The sequence below is a fragment of the Felis catus genome, chromosome A1, assembly GCF_018350175.1.
Source record: "Felis catus isolate Fca126 chromosome A1, F.catus_Fca126_mat1.0, whole genome shotgun sequence".
Lineage (NCBI taxonomy): Eukaryota > Metazoa > Chordata > Mammalia > Carnivora > Felidae > Felis > Felis catus.
Genome location: NC_058368.1, coordinates 178,987,727 through 179,009,191, shown reverse-complemented (window position 1 = coordinate 179,009,191; position 21,465 = coordinate 178,987,727). Strand labels below are relative to the sequence as shown.

The 21,465-nt window shown below is 44.0% G+C and overlaps 2 protein-coding genes across 6 annotated transcripts in view; one reads left to right on the top strand and one right to left on the bottom strand.

The window, feature by feature from the left end:
- The window catches only part of DOCK2 (dedicator of cytokinesis 2), a 416,930-nt gene that overhangs the window by 200,636 nt on the left and 194,829 nt on the right, over positions 1-21,465 (top strand). The window lies entirely within an intron of this gene.
- Positions 1-21,465, bottom strand: part of INSYN2B (inhibitory synaptic factor family member 2B) — a 121,018-nt gene that overhangs the window by 1,366 nt on the left and 98,187 nt on the right. For 2 of the 5 annotated variants that reach the window (XM_019839124.2, XM_023259736.2), the window contains 3 exons: positions 18,101-20,327; positions 16,900-16,974; positions 1,084-1,703 (listed from right to left, as the gene is read on the bottom strand). In XM_019839124.2, the coding sequence (XP_019694683.2) occupies positions 1,517-1,703; positions 16,900-16,974; positions 18,101-19,446 (1,608 nt within the window). In that variant the 5' untranslated portion in view covers positions 19,447-20,327 and the 3' untranslated portion in view covers positions 1,084-1,516. Of the gene's footprint in view, positions 1-1,083; positions 1,704-16,899; positions 16,975-18,100; positions 20,328-21,465 lie in introns of those variants that run through there. The other 3 variants (XM_003981291.5, XM_019839135.3, XM_019839132.2) reach the window with 3 other exon arrangements.

The following is a 21,465-nucleotide window of genomic DNA, read 5'->3' as shown; positions in this document are numbered from 1 at the left end:
AAATTTCCCTCTCACTCTCACCGAAATAGCTTTGTGCACTGCAGCACGGTGACAGGGAAAGGTGAAGCTGTCGGAGTGGTTTGTTCAGTGAGTCTCAATTTGCAGTGGGGTACATACATCCCACGTGCACTCCGCAAAGACTCTAACTCAGAGACCTGATCTTCAGCAAAGGGGATTATAAAATGCCTTCTTCATTGAGTGCCTGTGGAGCTTTAGGATCCCTTTTCTAAGCAGCATCAATGCAACCACAGGCTGCTAGAGAATTTAATGCAAAGGAATGCAAGCTTTTCCAACCTACCCCTTATCCCCAAGAGTATGTAGCAATTAATTACATTATAGTAGTTTGTTCAGCCATGCAAGTTTGACTGGACCCACATGTATGAGGATCTTGCCAAAAGAATGAGTCAGACTTCAAAAGAATTCAGACTTTGGGAAGGAAAGGTCTTTAATACTAAAATGGAAGAAAATATATCCTCATCCCCAGTCCTGCTGCTTCTTCAATCAGGTGACCATCACCTGGTCATCACAAAGGGAAATTGTGTAGATTAATATATTTTGGGACCTATCTACAAGGCTGTTGCTGGGATGAATGAACAAGAACCAGTGTTGTGTTTTTATCTTAGTCTGATGTTACTGGTGAGATGAAACGGACAGACAGGCTGCTGGATCTCATGGTCTTAAATATTGCAGGGACAGTAACTGTGGAACCTTCAAGTGCAAGCCCAAACCAGGTCCCACCCATTTGCCAACGGGTCTGAGGCCCCAAGCTGAGAATCACAATGGTTTAAGGCAGGCCCTGCAGCGGCTATAATTACAGGATGGCCATACCAACAAGTTCCTTATATCCTGCCATAACTTTACTCTGCCACAGACTGTAAAGCTCACATAGCATGAGATGACATGGGATCTGGGTCCCATGGGATCTAAGGGCTAACTAAAAATGAAAATTACCCAATCCATGAAGTGATCTTGCATTTTTATGCCCTACCCGCTTCTGATGTACTTATGTATGCCAATATCTTAGAAAACTGCCAGTTTATGTTTCTAGTTGCCCCCCCCCCGCCCCCCCCACCCCCCACCCTGGGGTATCTGATTATAACATTCCTCTATTTTCCTGTTGTGCGCAACATTTTTTTTTTTTTCTTTTGGGATGATGAACTCAGGATGGGAAGGGAGTGTTTAGCATCATGGAGGTTTTAGAAGATGTGATGGGGTTTTTGCCCATGGTAGGAACCTAGGCTCTCAAACAAGGATGTGAACTGGTCATGTGTGACAGGGAACTAGGCAAGTGGTCACTCAAGTATCCATAAAGTCCTCAGCAAGTGTCACTCATTTAGGTGAGATTAGTGGTCAGGTGTCCAGCAGCAGCTAAACCAGCCCCTAGTCTTTCCCATTTTGCAAGTTGAATGGCTCACCACCTGGGGCCTGTGCTAAAAAGTAGAGAAGGCCTGAGGGCAGTGGTTTCCCCACCTTGGGGAGGTACTTGGGGAGGGCAAAGGGAATGGACCCAACAAGCTCAGATCCACCAGAAGCATTTCTTCTTCACTTTCTTGGTTTTCCTCCTTAAGTCCTGTTTCTCAGGGACTGGAGGCTCTGCTGGGGACTTTGGTGGGGGAGATGCCTCCTCAACTGGTTCTGCTTCCTCCAGACTCTGTAGAACTTCATGGAACCTGCCTTCCTGCTGTCGAAAATCATATTCTACACTGAAAAACACAGAGGAGAAGGAAGGAAAGTAAATTCAAATCAGCACTTATTGATTTAGAATCACCAAGTATCTAACTGACATGGAAGAGCATAGGCTTTGAGATCAAGTTCCAGATGCTTAGGTACCTGCTGACCTTGGGAAAACTGTGCCACCCCTTTCAACCACTAGTTCCTCACTGGTTGAATTGGAACCTGTAATGCCTTCCTTTTGAGGATGAGACATGTAATATGACAGCCTGATAGTAGGTGTTCAGTAAATATTGCTACAATCTCTCTCACATTTATTTAATGCCCCTAATTGCTAATTATTTTTACACATTTTGCATGAAAGCTGCCTCATTATAAAAGATTTAAATAATACAGGGGAAGATACAAAAGAACTAACCAGTGTCCTCAACAGTAAAATGGACACAATAATAGCAACTATTCCAAAAGCTTTCTTTGCAATTAATATGTATATTAACCAAGTGAAAGAATACAAAGGAAGTGTTTAGGGCAGTACCTGGCATGTAGTAAGGCTTCCATATTTGGTAGCTTCTATGAGTCACCATTGCGACTATTGCCACTAATACATTATGTCTTGCTCTTTGCCTTGCTTCTCAACTTAACAATGTGTCTCAGAGAGCTTTCCATATACATTCACCACATAATATTCCTCAATGTAGACATATTTAAATACTTCACTGGGCATTTCCTAATCTTCATTTTTTTCTTTGCTATTTTATTTGTATGTTTTGGAGTTGTTAATGTACAGACTCCGTTGTATTATTTGTACACAGGTCTGTGAGCTAAACATGATGTATTTGGGGATCAGGGTTCCCAGAGGCTGAGAGAGTCAGATGCCTGGGAGTACAGAAGTTCTGGCTTGCTCATAGTGGGTACTCACACATTCTGTGTCCTTGAGGGCTTGAGAATCAGGCCTGCAGGTGTGTTAGGGTTTGTCAGCTTGACTCATAACTCGGGCTCAGTTTTCCCAGAAGCTGGAGAGGCAGGCCAGAAAGAATGAATCCTGCAGATGTCCCTGAAGGCTGTGCAGGGGCTCCCTCTGCCCTTAATTGTCCACTTTCCTCCCTCGGAGATTTACTTATGGAGGAGTTTCCAGTGCTGAGATCCTTATAAGAAGGCTCTTAAGCTTTTAGCTGTATTTTTACCTGGTTTCATTCTAGAGGCCTCAGATGGCCCAAGATGAGTAACCAGTGTAGGAGTGTGGAAAGGGGAGGAAATGCAGAGTCATGGAAACAGTACATTCTCCTTGCTTAGCATGAAGGGAAATGAAATGTTTCATATTGAAGACGAAAGACCCCACATTGGTTTGCCATGTGACATGACTGTCCAAAGCCTTTCTAACCAGCAAGGGATGAAAAAGAGCTGTCATTAAAAGGATACTTGGTCCTGGTCTACTATCCCATATCACCTCTTAGAGACCCAGGATCAGACTAAGCGCTGCTGGAAAGGCAAATCGTGGTTGTCATGCATGACTAATGAAGTCCCCAAATGGGCATTCTGAGATGGAAGAAGCTAAAGAGTCAGAAGAGCCAGATGGCATGTTTTGTAGCCAGACGGATGGGGTGTCAGTGCTTAGGGAGTATTGGGAAGGTGTTTCTGATTATTTCATTTCTGTAGTTTTGATAAGCTTCGCCCAGATTTTCTTCTCCTTGGTGTCATCCTTTCTTTTTCCATTTCTCCCTGGTGCCCTCTATAAAGATATACTCCTGGATGGATGACCTACATAATGGCTGTATTTTCCAAAGCAAAGCTCCACAACTGATTAGCTGTGAGATCTTGGGGAAGTCATTTCTTATTTTTAAGCAGTAGTGTCTTCATCTGCAAAATAAACATGGTATCTACTCATAGGATTTCAGTGAAATTTAAGAAGTTCAGCTCAGAACAAGGCATCAAGTTTTCAGTCAGTCATTCAACAAATATTTATTATCACCCATGTGCCAGGCCCTATGCTAGGTGCTAGGGAAGGAATGGTAGATAAACATTATTTCTGGCCTCCTCGTGCTGGTAGTCCAGTGGCTCTGTGTCCTCAGTAAATGATAGCCAACATCAAGAGCTATTAGGGGCATTTTAGTCACAGCCCAGGATTCGCTAGGTCAGTGAGCAGAGGCATCCACAGACTCAAACAGTGAGGCTTTCCTTCCAGGATGCAGTATCAGCATTGTACTCCTCTTTGTCTCTGGGCCTGGGGTGAATTTTTGTCTGCACTACCTGCACCTCACTCTCCCTTGTGGAAACTTAAAGAGATGGATTTGGGGGCTGGGGAAGAGTTGTTCAGGAACCTCTGCACTGCTTCAAGGAAAGCTGGTAAAGCAGTATGTTGCAAACTCTGATTCTTACCCCCTCTAGCACTAGTTCACAGGTAGGGAACATCCATATTCACAGTTCTCCTACCTCCTGAAATATCCCTATCCTTCCCCCAAAGGCACAAAAATCACCTTAATCTTAGAGCACCAGATAGAGCCCAAGAAAGTGGGTACTCCCTGCTCGTTCCAGGAATTTCTTGTGCTTTCTGGTATAGGATATTTCATCCATCTATCCAGTCAGCCAGCCAGCCAACCATCCATGTATCCAACCACTCATCCATGTGTCTATCCATCCATTCATACATCCGCCCATCCATCCATCCTACCTACCATCCATTCATCCAGCCAGCCAACCAGCTGGTCAGCCAGTGTATCCTGCTCTGGGCCTGACACTGTGCTCAGTTGCAGGGATAATAGTAAGACAGACAGATGTGGTTACTGCTTTAGTGGATCTTACATCCCAGGATTTGAGGTATGTGATTAAACTAACAGTTGCTTTACAAATATGCTTTGCATTTATCCCCACTACCCCTACTTGCCAACTGTTCATCCATATATGTCTACCAAATGATACGAACATACACATAAACTGGCCTCCTTCTTCTCATCTGTAACATTTCTCTGACTTCATAATTCAAACAAACAAATGACAACAACAGCAAATCACCTGAGTTTGCCAAGACTCACAGTAGTGTCCTAATATCAGTTAGAAAACATAATGCTCTGGGTGATTCCAGAATGTGTATAGAATTGGCATGCCTGGGGAGAGAAGAGCCAGGAGACAATGTAAACTCAGTCTCCTCATCACAATTTAAAGTTCAGCACAATATAGAGAAGAGAACAGGGGCTCTTGAGTAGAACACTCCTGGGTTTGAACTAAGGCTATACCACTTACTGGCTGGGTGACCTTGGGCAAGTTGCTACTCTTTCTGAGACTCAGTTGAAAGAGGAGATTATAAAGCTACCTCACTGGGTAGTTGTGCAGATGGGACAAAATAACAGATGAAATGTCCTCATGTAGGATATGGTCTCTGCCCACTCCACTCTTCAATAACTCTTTTGTCTCCCTATCTTAGGGACTGAATGCCTTACCTCCTCACTCACACCTTTAGCTCTTCAGTAATTGTACACCTTGTCGGCAACATCATTCTTCACTCCTCCCCTCGGTATACATTCGGGGAAGAACACACTCTTTATGTTTCTATGGAAACACCACAGGGTTCCATTATAATCATTAGGGCTCCCCACCCCGCTCCTGCAACTGTCCCCACTGGTCTTGACAATTTAAAGGGGATTGAAAGTGACTTTCTTTTTCAAGGCCAGGGAAATAGCATAGTGTAGGGAAGCATGTATGCTTTGGAAAGAAATTGATTAATGTGTTTTCGGCCAAAGCAATTTATTAACATAAAGGAAAATAGTCACTTTTCTTCTTATCCATCCGTTTGACAAACTACTGTTTAGTTTGGAGGGGAGGAGAGGGAGTATATTTTGTTTTGGTAGCAGCTGCCTTATAAATAGGCAGGGGCAGTGCCCTCTATCATCTGTTTTCATTTTGAGGCTGAGTAGAGAAGAGGAGATACCCCTTAACTTCCTACTTATCCAATCCACACCAAGTTGGCAACCTCTTGAAAAGGGAAATAAGCTGCCTACTTGGTAAGAATTCAAGTAAAGTCTTATCAGAGGGTTCTTTGTAGGTTGGTATTGACATAGAACACCAGTAACTTCTCCAGCCTCACCTCTGCTTCTTTTCTTCCTCTTAATTTCCCTACCCTGCCACTCTTATCATCTTCTGCATTCATATTCCATATGGAGGAGAGAAATGTTGAGTGCCTAGCTTGTGTAGAGCTCTGGCTCACAGTTTGGGCCAAACGGTGGTCAAGAAATTGTTACAGTATGGGATTCAGGCCTGGAGCCATTGAGATAGTCCAGAGTATTCAAGGTCTGTGAGGTTAGTCCTTTGAAGATGTGTGGAATACCTAACACCTGGTTCAGGGGTGGGGGCACTGAGGAGTTCACTGGGGAGCCTTAAAGCCCTTCCTACCCAAGATGACTGTGCATGGCACCACATTGGATTTAGAAAGTGAGCTGTGTGTAAAGTAGAAATGGAAGAGAGCTTTCAGGTTTTCCTCTTGAGGGCACCTCACTAATCTAACTGACAGATCAATGCTTCAGCTATCATGCTAGGTGAAAAGTAGAAGGATGTTTTTCTAGGTAATTGGAAGCAGCGAGAAGCCTAAGTCATGGCTTGTCTAGAAGAAGAAATAGTGAGAAGCAAAAAGAGGATAAATACATAAATATATAAGCAAACAATAGAGCTGGTTTCTGGATGTAGTATCTTGGCTAGGCAAACTAAAGTTGGGTGAGCCAAAAGGAGATAAAAGTTTATATAGAAACAAACAGTGGAAACCTCTTACTTTTATATAGCACTTTCAAACCGCAAACATTTCAAATCTGTGTTTTTATTTTACCCTTACAATAGCCCAGAAATATGGGAAGATTGTTATCCCCATTTAACTGACAAAAGGGGTTGGCAAAGGGAAGTCATACCATGAATTATGATCAGAATATAAGCCTGGTCTCTTGATTCCTAGTCCTTTGTTTTTCCTAAAGAGGGGTCAAATGTTTTAGCCTGGGGCTTGTCTATTACTGGGGGTCTTATTCTAAGAAGAAGAAAGAATGAGAGGACCTGTACCGCATTAGGTGAGGACATGTAGTATTTAAGTGAATAATAATAACAATAATGAGAAGTAGGAAGGCAGGGAGGAGGAGGAAGTGGAGGGAGAGGAAGGGGGTAGAAAGAGAAGAACTAGTAGTAATCCATATTGTTGATACTATACTACAAGTTCAGTAATTCTTACATGTCTCATGTATTTCTCAATTAACTTCATTTTACAAACAAGGAAACTGAGCCAAGGAGAGGTTAAATATTCTGCCAAGAGCATGCACTGGTCAGTGATAGAGCCAGGATTTGAGCCTCCTTTGTCTAGCTCCAAAGCTTGTATACTAAGATATATTGCACTAAAAGAACATAATAGTATCTATGTGAGATTCTAGTTGCCCAATATGTATGGGGTAGGGGTGGTGAGGTGTGGTGACCAAGGCCTGGTGCACCTTAATGACCTCACCGCCCCCTGTGACACCAGACCTAACCTGGGGCTGGGCTGCATGAAGGGCACTTTATGACCCAGTTGACCAATACACCTTGTAATAGTGTTTCTTTTTCTTCTTCTTCCTCTTCTTCTTCTTCTTCTTCTTCTTCTTCTTCTTCTTCTTCTTCTTCTTCTTCTTCTTTAATTTGAAAGAGAAAGAGAGGGAGAGAGAGAATGCAAGTGGGGGAGAGGGGAAGAGGGAGAGAGGAAAAGAGAGAATCTTAAGCAGGCTCCCCTTCTAGTGTAGAGCCTGACAAAGGGCTCAGTCCCACAACCCTGGGATCATGACCTGAGCTGAAGTCAAGAGTTGGATGCTAAACTGAATGAGACACCCAGGTGCCTCTGTAATAATGTTTCTAGATTGCAGAGCAGTTCTGACTGTGGCACTGCATTCCCAGAGAAGATGGGAACCCCCTTAGGAGGCAGCTTACTCAAGGCAATATAGGGGCTCTGCAATCTTGGGTCTACTGTAGGCTGCTGAGGTCTGCAGTAGGCTTTGTGCACTTCCTTCTTAGGTGAGTCTTGCTCTTTTATAAAGAGAAAAGATGATAAGCCACTTCCATAAACCATACACTCCAGGCAAGTTGGCTGAGAAATTAATGATCCACAGCATCTTCCTGAAGATAAAACATCTTCCAAACCCCTCTCCATCTCTTCATCTTCTCTGTGCATCAGAGAGCTTCTGTGGCCCCTCTTGCCATGGAACCCAAGTGAACCACAGATTTATTGACCTCCTGTCACTTTGTTTTTTAAAGAATTAGCTGTAAGAATCAATGGAATCAGTGAGGATAGTTTGGTTCCTATCCACTTGGATAAACCATGCTGCTTTGGAAAGTGTCTCTGGGGAAGAATTACAGTCTGGGAAAGTAGGGGCTTTAGTTTGTTTTCTCCCTCCCAATACCCTCCCCACCCCAGCATAGAAGGGATTTTGTTCCTAAAACTTTCTTCTAACGACTAGTTTTCTCATTATTCATAGGGTGTAATTTCAAGCTTCACAACTTGCATCCATGTTAAGTTGGCAAGTGCACTTCTTCTCCTAGGGCATCTGTCTGCTGACGAATCCTCAGAGAATCAGAGGTGCTCTCCTTGGTACATAGATAAGCAGAACCAAGCTGTAGAAGTCTTCACTGCTGATCACTGTCTATGAAAGAGATCTGTGCTCTGTGTTCTGTGGCTCTGTGTCAAGAAGGCCTTCAGGTTAGGCCTTCAGAAAGGGCAGGCCATGTCAGAGAACTTTAACATATATTCACTGATTATGCAAGGTCAAAAGGTAAGAGGGGCAGGAAAATCTCCTGAATGCAGGATCGGTTTGAGCTCTGGCTCCACTGAATCTTGGACAAGTCTTCATGCAGCCCCTCTGAGTCTTAGTGTCCTCATCTGCCGAGTGACAATATCCATGCCCACATTTTAGGGTTGTTTGTTGGGAGTCCGAAGTGAGATGATACATGTCCAGTGTTTAGCAAAGCGCCTGGCACCATGCCTGGTTCAACAAATGGTAATGATTGTTACATTAACTTGACAGAGAAATAAAGATTGGGTCATTCTGTGGTCAACCGTGGCCTCCGTGCCAGCAGCCATCCATTTGTTATTCCTGTGAAATTCTCAACTTGATTGATTTTATATTTATGGCATGTTTCAGCCTCTTTAGCTATTAATGCATTAAAATAGGGTTTAATTTTTATTTCAGATAAATTGCCAATGCAATAAATCATACTTTCTCCTTGCATTCTACAGAAAAGAAAGGGATAAAGCTACTGAGAGAAACAGAGGCTAGGGGCAAATGTCTTGGGGATCAACCTGTCAGGGCTCAGAGAAATTTCCACCTGTACCCCAAACTCTGTATCTGTTTCCTAAAGAGATAGCTTGAGCCATGTTTGGGGCAGTTGTTTGGGGGATACTGGATGATATTGCTGTAATGTTCCCATTCCATTGTTTGCAATAAATGCTGCTCAGTCTGTACTGAAATGTGGTGAGGGCTGCAAGTGCATCTGTGGTTACCAGAAAGAACAGATATGCTGTGTAATTTATAATTATTTTTCATTGTGGACTTCATTGCTGGCCAGAGGGAGGACTGTGTCTGGAAGGCAGAGAAAGCTCTCACAGTTCACCCAGCTCCACACTGGGAGAGCATCAGAGGCAGACAAAAGGAAAAATACTAAATAATTTAAGTGGAAAGTCGGTTACTAAACCCACAGGCCTGGGTGCATATCACATTTCTAATAAACTAAGGCCTTTTTCTCTGGTCAGGCAATAGCTTTAAGTGGCAGGCCAAGACCCCATGGCCAGAAAGCATCACCTCAGATGGAAACGCAAGGAAGACGCTCAGGGCTGCTGACCCCTAGTTGGCTCACGTAGTTCTCCAGAGCCTCTTTCCTTGGTAAGGTGCAGGCCTGGCCTGGCTTCTCCTGCAGGGCACACAGCTGTAAGACTTTGGCCTGCGTTCCAGAGAGGCGCCTTCTAATGAGCTCTGAATATCAAAACTGTAAGGGAGAGACACCGGGAATGAGGAAGCTGGTTGCCGCGTACACGGAGAGGCGCTTGCTGTAAATCTCCCTTTGCATATCCTTAACATCTCTGTCTGGTCCAGAAGGAGTTATAACAGTGGAGGAATCAATAATGGTGAAAATGCAGCCTGTGCTCTGTGGAGCTTGAGGAAATGGTGGTGGAGGCTTCTGGCATTCAGTGTCATGCATATTACCTGGCTCACGAGCATGGGGTGACTATAGCCCTCTCCTGAACAGGGGGTGGTGGTGCTGGGCAGCACTTTGCATACCCACCCCACCTAGTGTTTGTGACTGCTCCTCCAGGACTCACCAGAGGATAGTTCCTAGCATTTGCTCTCTTGGCTTGGCAGCAGAATTGGGCTTTAATTGGTCTTAACCTTAATTGGAAGAGGAATGTGGGCAAGGATTGCCATTTCATTTCTGATCTCAGATGAGGCCCGAGGAGCTGGGAGATGTAGCAGGAAGGAGTGACTACAAATGAATACTCTAAGTAATGCGTAAGGCAAACCTGGACCTCAAAATGGACTGACAGAGACTCGTTTTCCCTTTTCGTTGGAAACAGGAGGCCTCAAAAGTTCCACTTACTCTGTGAGCAAGCCCCCTGACCTTCTCTTCCTTTCCCATTGTGTCCACCCTCACCTGCACCCCCTATTTAGGTCTGTATATGACCACCTAAACCTGTAATTAGAAGGGAAAGTTATCTTTCTAATGATGTATTTAAGACAAAAAGTACTTACTCGGCTATTTTATTAGCAAGAATTTTCTATTCATAGACATGTAAGCTGTTTGTCACAAAAGTGCCTAGTAAATCAACTGCCACCCCCTCTTTTCAAGACCCTGATTGAATGTCTCTGAAGCTATAATGGATCCGACCTTCCCAGGAAGCTTGCTGTAACCAGACTCCCATCCTCCACCCCACCCCTCTTTTCCAGCAGGTTGGGGGTGAAGGCCAGCGACCAGTATTCACATATACCCAGGAGACTGCCATACAGGTAGTCCACGATCACCCTTTGAGAACACTATTGAAGGCCTGCGTCTTCAACTCAAGCCCTCACGATGCCCTTGGCTGAGGAGAACTTAGTCATGTAATGCTCTGCTGACACTCCTCAAATAGGTCTGACTCTGAACATAGCATGCTGTGGAATCTAGCCAGCAGGTCCTAGAACAGCATCCCAATCTTGTCATTACTAGCTTCAGAGTAAATGTGAGAGTGCCTCACTCACCTGTTCCCACTTGTATAATCTGAGTACTGTGCAAGTACCTGAACTTCAGTTACTTCATCTACAAAATGGGAGTGTTTTTATCTATCTCACATGGTTGTGAGGATTACAGGTGAGAACAAAAGGTATTTATAATGACAAGTAATAATAGAAACTTCTTATTTCTTTCCCCTGATTTTCTTCCCAACAGATCCCTGTCCTCAGCTAGCTGTCATAGTTGTAAAAATCATCCAAAAAAAAAAAAAGTCAAATAAACTGACTTTGAGTTAGATGTGAGTAGTTTGTTAATCATAAGGGTTTAATCTGGTTGTATTATTATTGCTGCTGAAACAAATCACCACACATGAGTGGTGACAAACAACACCAGTGGTACTCTCAGAGTTCTGGAGATCAGAAGTCCCCAGAACTCTAAGTTATGGTGTCAGCAAATCTCTGTTCCTTCTGGAGGCTCTGTGAGAAGTTTTGTCCCTTGCTTTTTCCACCTTTCAGAGGCTGTCCACATTCTTTGCTTGTGATACCTCTCTTCACCTTCTGCTTCCATTGCGTACCTCCTCTGACTCTGTATCCCCTGTTTCTCTCTTCCCTTTATAGAGATCCTTATGATTAAATTGGGCTCACCTGGACGATCCAGGACACTCATCCCATCCCAGGATCCTTAATCACATCGCAAAGTTTATTTTGCCATGTGAGGTAATATATTGACAGTGCCCAGGAATTAGAATGTGAATATCTTGTGGGGCCATTATTCTGCTCACCACATTGGGTTTTGATATTTTACCAAGAAAGACCACAGCTCTCTAATGTCTTAATCTCCTCTTCCAAAGACATCATTGGGGGCAGATCAGATACCAGAGAAGGGAGATACTGGAGCATGGAGGGAGTTTGTGGTTTGCCACAAATCAAACTTTGCCTTTTTACCACAGCCAGTACAGAAGTGTACTGGGCAGTAATATTGGATGGCCATGATGAACGAGGATCTCAATGTCCTGTGAAATTGCAACAAGCTCTCTGAGTCATCAAAAGAAGATTTGATTAGGTTCCGTCTTGTTGAGAGTATGTAGCAATCCAGGTATTTGAAAATTGACAATCTCTGTATTACATTCAGGTGTATGATTCAGTTCAAAATTATCTACTGAGGACCTGCTGCATAGAAGCCTTCCTTCCCTAATAAGAACATTTCATTAATTAACTAAGGGTCGGGGCACACACAAATGGTAATAATGGCTTTACTTTTGGACAATCTAAATGTCTCAATCCCACCACTGCTTTTTATCTTTGCCCCAGTCAATATAGTGTTCCCTTTTTTGACAAGTATCTACTGAGTGACAACTATGAATTAGACACTGTCCCACAACTTGGAGATATTAGCCATTTACTGAAGGAAAGAAACTCATCAACACTACATTATAATGCAATAGGATAAATGGTATAGCAGAGGGACATGCATGCCATGGGGATCCTCCATAGGAAGGAATGTAAGGTTATCCAGAGGAACAACATGAGGAAATTCCCAGACAAAGCAGGGTGGAAAAGACATTCCAGGAAATGAGGGGACTTATGCAAAAGCACCAACATGTGATAGAACACCCAGTATTTGAAGCTAGCCCAGTTCCTTGTGACTGGGGAGAAATAGGAGACCCAGCAGGTGAGAAGGTTAGTATCACATTCAAAGAGCCTTGAAAAATTAGCTAAATGCAACAGCAGGAACCACGGCAAGATTGTTTAGCAGGGGAGTGACATGTTAAGATTTTACTTTTTGGGTAATTTAGCAATCTATGTGGAGGATTACTTGGGATGGGGCAAAAGGGACTGATGGCAACAAGATGAGGTAGCATTCAAGTGACAGGTGATGAGGGCCTTGACCAGAGACAGAGGGGCTGAAGCTAAAGGGGATGGATTTAGCAAGTAGAATTGGTAGCCTATTTGATGTGTGTTGTGAGGGAGAAGAGTGAGGCAGTGGGGACTATAGTTTATGGAGCCATGGTCAATGGTGTTGAGCAAACTAAATAACAGGAAGAGAATTAATTTTGTAGGAGAAAATAAGGAGTGTGTTTTGATAAATGGTGAATCTGAGGTGGTTTTGAGATACAAATATGGAAATATTCATAGGTACACAGAGAGAGAGAGACACAGAGAGAGAGAGAGAGAGAGAGAAGGGGAAAGAGCAAGCTCATGGAAAGGTAGGGAAGGGTGGTGTCACAGAAATAAACTTCAGACCCATGAGCGTAGTGACAGCCATGAAAAGAGGCTAAGGACGAGCAGAGGAGGCAGGAGACAGCCGTCCAGGTCGACTTTCTCACAAACTGCAGATTTTCTGCTGCTCTCTGCTCTCTAGCACCTTTCAAACCCTACGTAGCCAACCTCATTCCTTCAGCCATTTCAAATGGTAAATGTGTAGCCTGAACCTTGTTTCCATTTCCTAAGCAACACACTTAGATGGGAGGAGAATTTTTTTTTCTGAGAAAGACTTCCTATTTTTTTCCTTAAAACATTTGAGACATTTTACAGCTTAAACCAAGCAGCTATTTTCCTGGGATCTACGTACAGAAAATAAATGCATGATCGGTGTAGCCAAAGACCTCCGAAGAGGCTCTGTGATTATTTTTAGAGTGTCCGTGGCCGTGGATGTGAAGATGAAGTGCTAGAAAAGCAGAGAACAGGAAGAGGAATATGGCATGGAGGGACCCCAGGCCCTTGAGAAAAGGGAAGGGAGCTTATCCCTTAGGACAGCATTTCCCAAACTTCATCCTTTATGTACCACCTCTAAGGTCTTTGTGAAACTCCCCATGCCATCTGCACAATTATTTACTTGTTTTTTTTCCCTCTCTAAATCAATTCACTTTTAAACTTGAACATTTATACAAAACAAGTAATATCACTTTTGAAAATGGAGACCTGTATCACTTGCAATGGATATATAGGGGGGACTAGTTTTCAAAGGTAAAAACTTAAGTAAAACATGTAAAATGATTACCTTCTGGCCGGATACTATTGCTTGCCTATGGCTATGAACCTGAGAGCTGCTCTCTCTTGGCAAAGGCATGTGATAAGCAAGCATTAGAAAGGCTTTGAAGATATTCTAGTACCAAATTCAGATTCCACCCCACCCCCCCACCTAGATAAGCAGAAGGATAGAAATAAATTTGAAAAAAGGACAACCTTCTCACCAGGTAATTCAATGTTGTCTAATGTTGGAACCACATTAGATACCACATGGGCATTCACCCAATCCTTTGAGTAACTTGTCCTAGGATTAATACTAAGGAGAGGTGAGGAGAGTGACTGGGGACTAAATAGCCTGCAACCAGCTTGAGACATCTAGAGGCAATTCCCACACTCTTGCCTTGGTACCTATGGCAGTCACATTAACAAAGAGTCCATTCTGCCGGCTGTATAGAAGCCCCTGAGAGCCCCTGAGAGCTATGCATGGATTCTGTAGGCATTGGTGTTAGTGCTATTCTCCTTGGTGAGGTAGGGTCTGCCAGAATGATCCCCGGTAAGAAGAAAGCCAAGGAGACATGGGGTGGGGGCACCCAGAAGGCTCGTAGAGCAGGGAGAATGAATGGGATAGAACTGATGACCTCACATGTAGCAGAGCCATAGCCTTTGGCTGATGGGGCCACTTGGAAAACCTTATGTTGTTAACTTAGCAGCAACATCTCCATAGAAGACCCAGCAGGCAACTCATCACACGCCCATGTACTTTATGTACAGTGATGTGCACTGGGCCCATCCATCACCAAGGAGAGAGACTGCAGCTTAACAAGGCCTGAGGATGAATATTTCACATCACTTATTCATTAGTTTGTAAGATTTGACTTTCCAGGGCACAACACAAGGTTTGAAGTCATTTGAAATGTTAAAAAAAAATTGACAACTCTCATCTTCCCACTGTTACCCTGACGGGGATGTTGTTCTGATCTCTTTGCTTTCATCAAATTAATTGCCCGTTCTGCAATGGCTTAGATACAAGACTGTAGATAATGTCTGGGAGAGCAGTCTGCTTTTGAATGGTAATAAGGGTTGGATACATACAATAGCTGTTCTTGAAAAACTGGAAAGGGATGTGGGTGTGACGATTTGCTAACCCATCCAGGGGTGTCACTTAATTTAGAATGTTTGCTTGGGATGTTTGAAGTAAGTACCAGAAAAATGCAAACATTCTCAGACTTGTTGGAAGGTCATAGTTTAGTCAAATATTGCCACTTTCAATTTAGCATAAAATATCAGAATGTCAGAACTGAAAGGAACCATAGGGACCATCTAATTAAAGGCCCTCATTTTTCAGATGAAGAAACTCAGAGGCCAGAAATGATTTGCCCAAGGCCAGGCCATGAAGCTCACAGTAGATTGGGAAATAACCACTTGTCCTTTTCACTTACAGAGCTAAATAAAAAGTCATCTTAAGATAGTAGAAAATACATCATCTGCTGCTGAAAAAAAAAAAAATAGAGATCATCCAAAATTTAAATGGAGGTTAGTTAAAAATAATTCTTCTTGTTTATGGTGAATAGTTTTTTGCCCTTCCTAAATGTATAGACAATTAATAATTTTTTTATGTTTATGTAAAAATATATTTTTATTTTGAGAGAGAGAGAGAGAGAACAAGTTGGGGAGGGGCAGAGAGAGAGGGAGAGAGAGAGAATCTCAAGCCCTGATAGCACAGAGTCAGAGGTGAGGTTCAAACTCACAAACTGTAAGATCATGACTTGAGCCAAAATCAAGAGTGGGAAGCTTAACCAACTGAGCCACCCAGGTTCCCCTAGACATTTGATAATTTTTGTTCTAGTGATTAGAAAATTTGCTTAAGACGGGGGGATATAAGGTGCACTTAGAAAATGCCCAAGACCTCATCTAAGTGTAGGAGGCTCCTGACTTCCTGTTCCAGCACCCCTCTGCCTACCCCCAATCCCTTGTTAGGACAAAGTCTCAGGATTCTGCTAAAGAGAATGAGAGATTTTAAAAAGACACTGGCAACACAATTTGGGCTTCAATTTGCTCAGGCTCTTGCTGCTTTTCTCCTCCAAGACAGAAAAAGTAATAGAGAGAGCAAAACTGTATACTTTAGTCAAACAAAATTAGATGCCATCAACTGAAATGACTGCTTTTGACCACTTTTCTACTGTGCCACCAAAAGTGGACTTCCAGCTAAGGGGGCATTGATCTTTCTAGTAATAACAGTAATAAGCCCTTGGATTTGTATAGAAGTTTGCAGTTACAAAAGACTTTCACTTATCTGATCTTATTTGCTCCTCTTGGCAACACTTAATAGGGATAATTGTTCCCACTCCATAGGTGAGGCAACTGAGCCCCAGGTAATTTAGCAGGCATCAAACTTGGAGATTTTGACTTCAAGTTTAGTGTACTTATCATTATATGATTTTTCCCATCAACCGCTTATAAAAATCTACTTTATTGCAGCAACCTTACGCTCTGCCAGAAGGAAATGATGTCCTTAGTAATGAACACAAAGTGCTTAGCTCGATTCTTGACACATAGTGCATGCTTGGCAGGTGACTGCTACTGTGAGGAAGGGGCAGCGTGGTGGAATAATTGAGATCATAGGGCTTGTCATCAGAAAGATCTGGACTTGAGTCCTGAGTCTGACCTGTTCTGTTCTCTGAAAATGTTTAATGCAAGCTGGGTCAAATGGCTCAACTTCCCTGAGGACATTAACACCTGCCTCACAAGGTGCAATTGTGAAATGAGTTGCAAATATGCATGTGGAGCTTAGTTGTGGTGCCTATACTTAGTGTGCAATAAATGTAGGGTGATTAAAAGGATTTGCTCACAGATCTTATTGTAAGGACACAAAGCAATGTCTGTCTTGGAACCAGATGTTAACATTTCCTAATTAAACACCTTGTTCTTTAAAATTTTCAGGCATTCCAAGGCCTCCTGTCTTTGCCTCTCACTTGACCTTACATGTCTAAGAGAGTTTACAAGGGTGTTTGTTCTGCGGCCCCCACAGCTTCTGTGCTCTACAGAGCAGGCCTCAGTTGTGGCCAGGTACCTGTATATGATGCACGCTGTATTCTGGCAGGTACTGCAGTTGTTGAGATCTTGGCCAGTTCGATAAAAGTTGCGCCTGCAAGATAGAGCATTTTCTGGATAAATCTGTGGGCAAAAGCCCCATGGGATGCACACATTCTAGCTACTTATTTCCTACAGCATAGCACTGCCCCTCTCTTGGGTAGCAATGTTCTGGAGTTGCATGACAAATAAAGAAACAAGAAACCCATGATACTAGGATCTCACATTTCTGGAGGGCTTAATAAATGTTTAAGCACTTTCATATCTGAGGTTTTCTTTATGCTGACAATAAGCCCGTGAGATGAGTCAGTTACTCTTACCCCCACTCCATAGGGAGGGAAACTGAGGGACTTTGCAAATGAGTAGAAGAGGTGAGATTATTAAAACTTCTGACCATGTCATTCAGTGCATTTCTCTGTATCACTGCATTGCTTCCCTCTTATAAGGCAATGTTGGTTCTAATTCATATCAGCAAATGCCAGTTATTTACTTCTCTCTTCTACCCTTTTGCTCATCAGCTTTGGCCATTCCTTCTACTCACTCTTTAGGGAGAACTTTTTCAAAGGACAAGCATTCCACACTTAAACGACTGCCTTCCCCCTCCCCAGACTGGTGCTGAGTCACCCAGGAAAGCATTTTGTGACTTCTTTCCTCTTTGCAGAATTGTGATCTCATTTGAGGTCCTACCTAGCAGATCAGTGATGGGCTGGCTGGATCCATCAGAGTGGTTTGTGGAAGGGAAGGTCAACAGTACCCTCAAGTCCTTTGTAACAAACACAAATAACTAAAATCCTGTGCAAATACAGCAACTTGCTAAGAGGATGGTGTGTGTGTGTGTGGGGGGGGGGTACCTGTGTGCTGTCATTTTCTCCCATCATTAACTGGCCCCCTCTCTTTATGAAAATAATTTTTGACCCTGTTGTTTCATTGCCCCCCCTTTCTCCAGTCTGTTGATATCTGGAAACAAAAACAAATAGCAATGGAAATCCACCAAAGCCTAGAAATTAATGAAACCCATCTGCAACAAAGAGAGGCCATTGGTAATGACTTGGGGAAACCATAGAACCTCAAAGACTTTGGAGACATTTTATTAACAGAAACCAATGCTCTCTCTTTGCCCTTGTCTTGGCAAATGACTTAGCCCAGTAGTTTTCAATATAAAAAAAAAAAATTCACCTTACCCTTCTGTGAGAGCTCGAGCTTTCTCCAAGTCTTGGATTACATTCAAAAGGACTTTAATTTTCTCTTGGTTCGAATGCAGAGATTCCTCCACGGACTGCAGCCTGCCTTGGAGATCACAGAGCTCCCCCCGTGCCAGGTGAATTGGATTAATTCCACCAGTCTCTCTGCTGCTCTGCAGTGTGGTCTCCCTCCTTGGAAGAGGAGCTGGGAGGTGACTGTTTCCTGAACAATTTTGAAAGTCCTGGGTGTCTGACTGGGTGGGGTTCTTTGCCATCTGCTCCTGACACATGGGGACAGATTTTGACACACTGTTAGTTTTGAGTGACAGCAGATCCTGGTGATTGTTGCTCGATGAAGAATAGTCTGAAGCCCCTCCCGGATGGGCTGGCTGGCTGTGGGAGCCTGGTGAGGGGGAGCGGTGAGTCCGTGGAGGTGAGGGAACACATGTTTCCTTTGACCGAGATGACAATGGTCCAAGGTCTTTGTCATCAGAGTTGTCTTTGGGCAAAAGCAATTCGGGTTTAAGTTTCCCTGTGCCTGGCGTGTGGCTGGCATCGCTGGTGGCATTTAAGCAGGAAGGGGATCTTTCTGAATCTGATAGTGGCACTGTTCTCCCATCACCTGGACATATGTCAACCAAAGGATGTATGGAGTTGCTTATATCACCTGACCTGTCTGGGCTGAAAGTGGACTTTCTAGCTGCCCAGGTAGGACTGTGGTAAATATCATCGGGGACCTGAATGGCAGCAGTTGCTTTCTCTGAGGCCCTCCAAGCCCCTGCTTCCAAGCATATGCTAATAGGCCCATTGCTCTGCACCTTGGACATTCTAGGAGGAAATGGATGAGACACTTTGACCCTTCGAGGCCCATCCTCAAGATGCTGAGCCAATCTTAAGTAGGCAAGGTCAGAGGACACAATGTCCTGTTCAGAGAGGTTGCCGTTGACCTGGATGGCACTTTGGGATGCTGTTGGCATTTCTACCAGGGACTTGCTGGCTGTGAGTCTCTTCCTTTTGAAAACTGGGAAATGCTTCCTGAGACTGGGGGAGGTTTGGATCGCAATGTTCCGAAAGCCCCCTGCCTTCTGGGACCTGGGGAAGGAGAGTGAGTAGGTGGGAAGGTGATGGTGCCTGGAGGCTTGAGTCTTGCCCATTGCACCTGGGTCCTCAGAAGTCTGGACATCAGCCTCAGCTAGGCCAGGTGGAGTCTTACTGGTCCCATCTTCCTTGAATCGAACCTGTTGAGATTTGCTCCTGCGGTGGTGGGGTTGCTTCACAAACTCCACTGACTCTAGGCTGTTACGCTTTAGAAGCACAGGCCGCACTTTCATATTTTGCTGGGCCATTGAGCCTCAGTTGAGAGGATTGGGACCGTACACTTCTCTGGGGCACATTTCCTTAGGTCTTTGGAGCAGCATCTAATGATGGCATCTCAGGCATGGAGATCTGCCAGCCAGGATGAAGTGGTCCTCTCCTCTGTGTATGGGAAGCTCTGTTGGCCATTCCCAGACAGTAGATTCTACTTGAGAACTAGCCGTAATGCTCCCCCTGCAGTTAAAATACTATTTCATTGCGGTGGTAATTGCCACTTAGATAAACAATGAGTTAGGCTAATCATTAAACATCTGATCTACCAAGAGAGCTGGTGGGCTGTTTATCAAGAGAGGCTGGCAGGCGGTTCTGATCCTGGAAGAAGCTTGCTGTCTTGAACAAAAAGACAACAAAAGTACCATTTAGGGGATAGCGCCAGACTCCCAGTGTGTGAATTCCAAAAGAAACCTGCTACGTCTGGAACATACGGCTTCCTTTCCCGGAGCATCAGTTTCCACTGTAAAACTATAGGAAACTTAAACACATCTTCTTTCCATAGCATGTAAGCAGACAGGGAAATCAGTGACCTGGGGGCTGGCTTCTTTGATGATACATGGTGCCCCTAAGGGAACATCCCCATTTGTGTCAATCACAAGTTCCTCCTTTGGGGCCATTGTTTTCTTTCATGCTGTTTCCCTTTTTGTCACAAAACTCAGTGCTGTGTGACCATGACAGGATTGAGGCATCCGAGGGCATTCAGAGGGCAGAGACCCTGTCAGAGTGTCTTGGCTGAAGTTCACATGTAGGCAAAGTGAGCCACGTCTGCAGCCTCTGGGAATTTGAGTGAGAACTGAGCTCACTGGGCCTCGGGGCAGGGGTCTGAGGCCTGGCAGTCCTGCCAGCCAGCAAGGAGCGTCTGAAAGGGAAGAGAGAATAGTTGTAACTGAGAATGAAGTTCAGACCTGGGTTTCTCGCCCAATCCCAGCATCCTCGCCTAGTGCTTTTGAGTGGGTGCTCTAGGAGTAAGTCAGCCGCACCGCCCCTCTTTCCAGTCCCCTGGTGCGGCAACCACCTTGTGGCCACAAAGCCTGGGAACAAAATGCCTGTCTGCCTGGACCATTTCCTCCTCCCACTCACTCCCAGGCACCCGTCAGCCAGCTCCTATTCATCTTTGCAGTCCCAGCTTACGTGCCACTTCCTCTGGGAGCCTTTCCAAGGACTCCTCCCTCATATGCACCTTCAGTGCTAGACCACAGCAAGACCCATTATACCTTCTCAGCACATCCTTCACAACACAAACTGCAGCTGTCCTGAAAGAACCATTTGTGTCTGCATGTATTTAGGTATGTCTTCCTCACTAACCTGTAGACTCCAGGATGGCTGGGGATGGAGCCTTTTTTTTTTTTTTTTTTTTTTTTTAACTGCTTGGATATTTCCAGCCTGCTTCGAGGCTCACTTTGGGTGTATAATGAGCATTTGTTGAAAGAGTGAATGGCTAAGTAAAGGATCCCCTGGAAGCAAAGGAGGCCTGGGCATAGTACGGAGGTCCTAGGGCATCCTGCCAGTGCAACAGGGTGCTGAGTTTTCTCTGCTTTGACTATAACATTTACTTAAGGACAAGATTTTCCCCTAATGTCTTCATTTTTCAATTGCTTTCCAGAAGATAAATGTGCATAAAATTATCCATGGAAGGTGTACTTTGTAGTAAAAACATTTACCATTTATTGAACACTTACTTTTACCATACCGAGGTCTTTGCATGTATTAATCATAATAGCTAGCATTTACTAAGTGCTTACTAATATGCCAGATGCTGTGTGGGTTTTTTTTTTAATGTTTATTTATTTTTGAGAGACGGAATGCAAGCAGGGGACAGTCAGAGAGAGAGGGAGGCGCAGAATTTGAAGCAGACTCCAAGCTCTGAGCTGTCAGCACAGAGCCTGACACAGGGCTTGAACCCATGAACTGTGAGATCATGACCTGAGCCGAAGTCAGACACTTAACCGACTGAGCCACCCAGGCGTCCCTACCAGGTGCTGTTTTAAACACTTTAC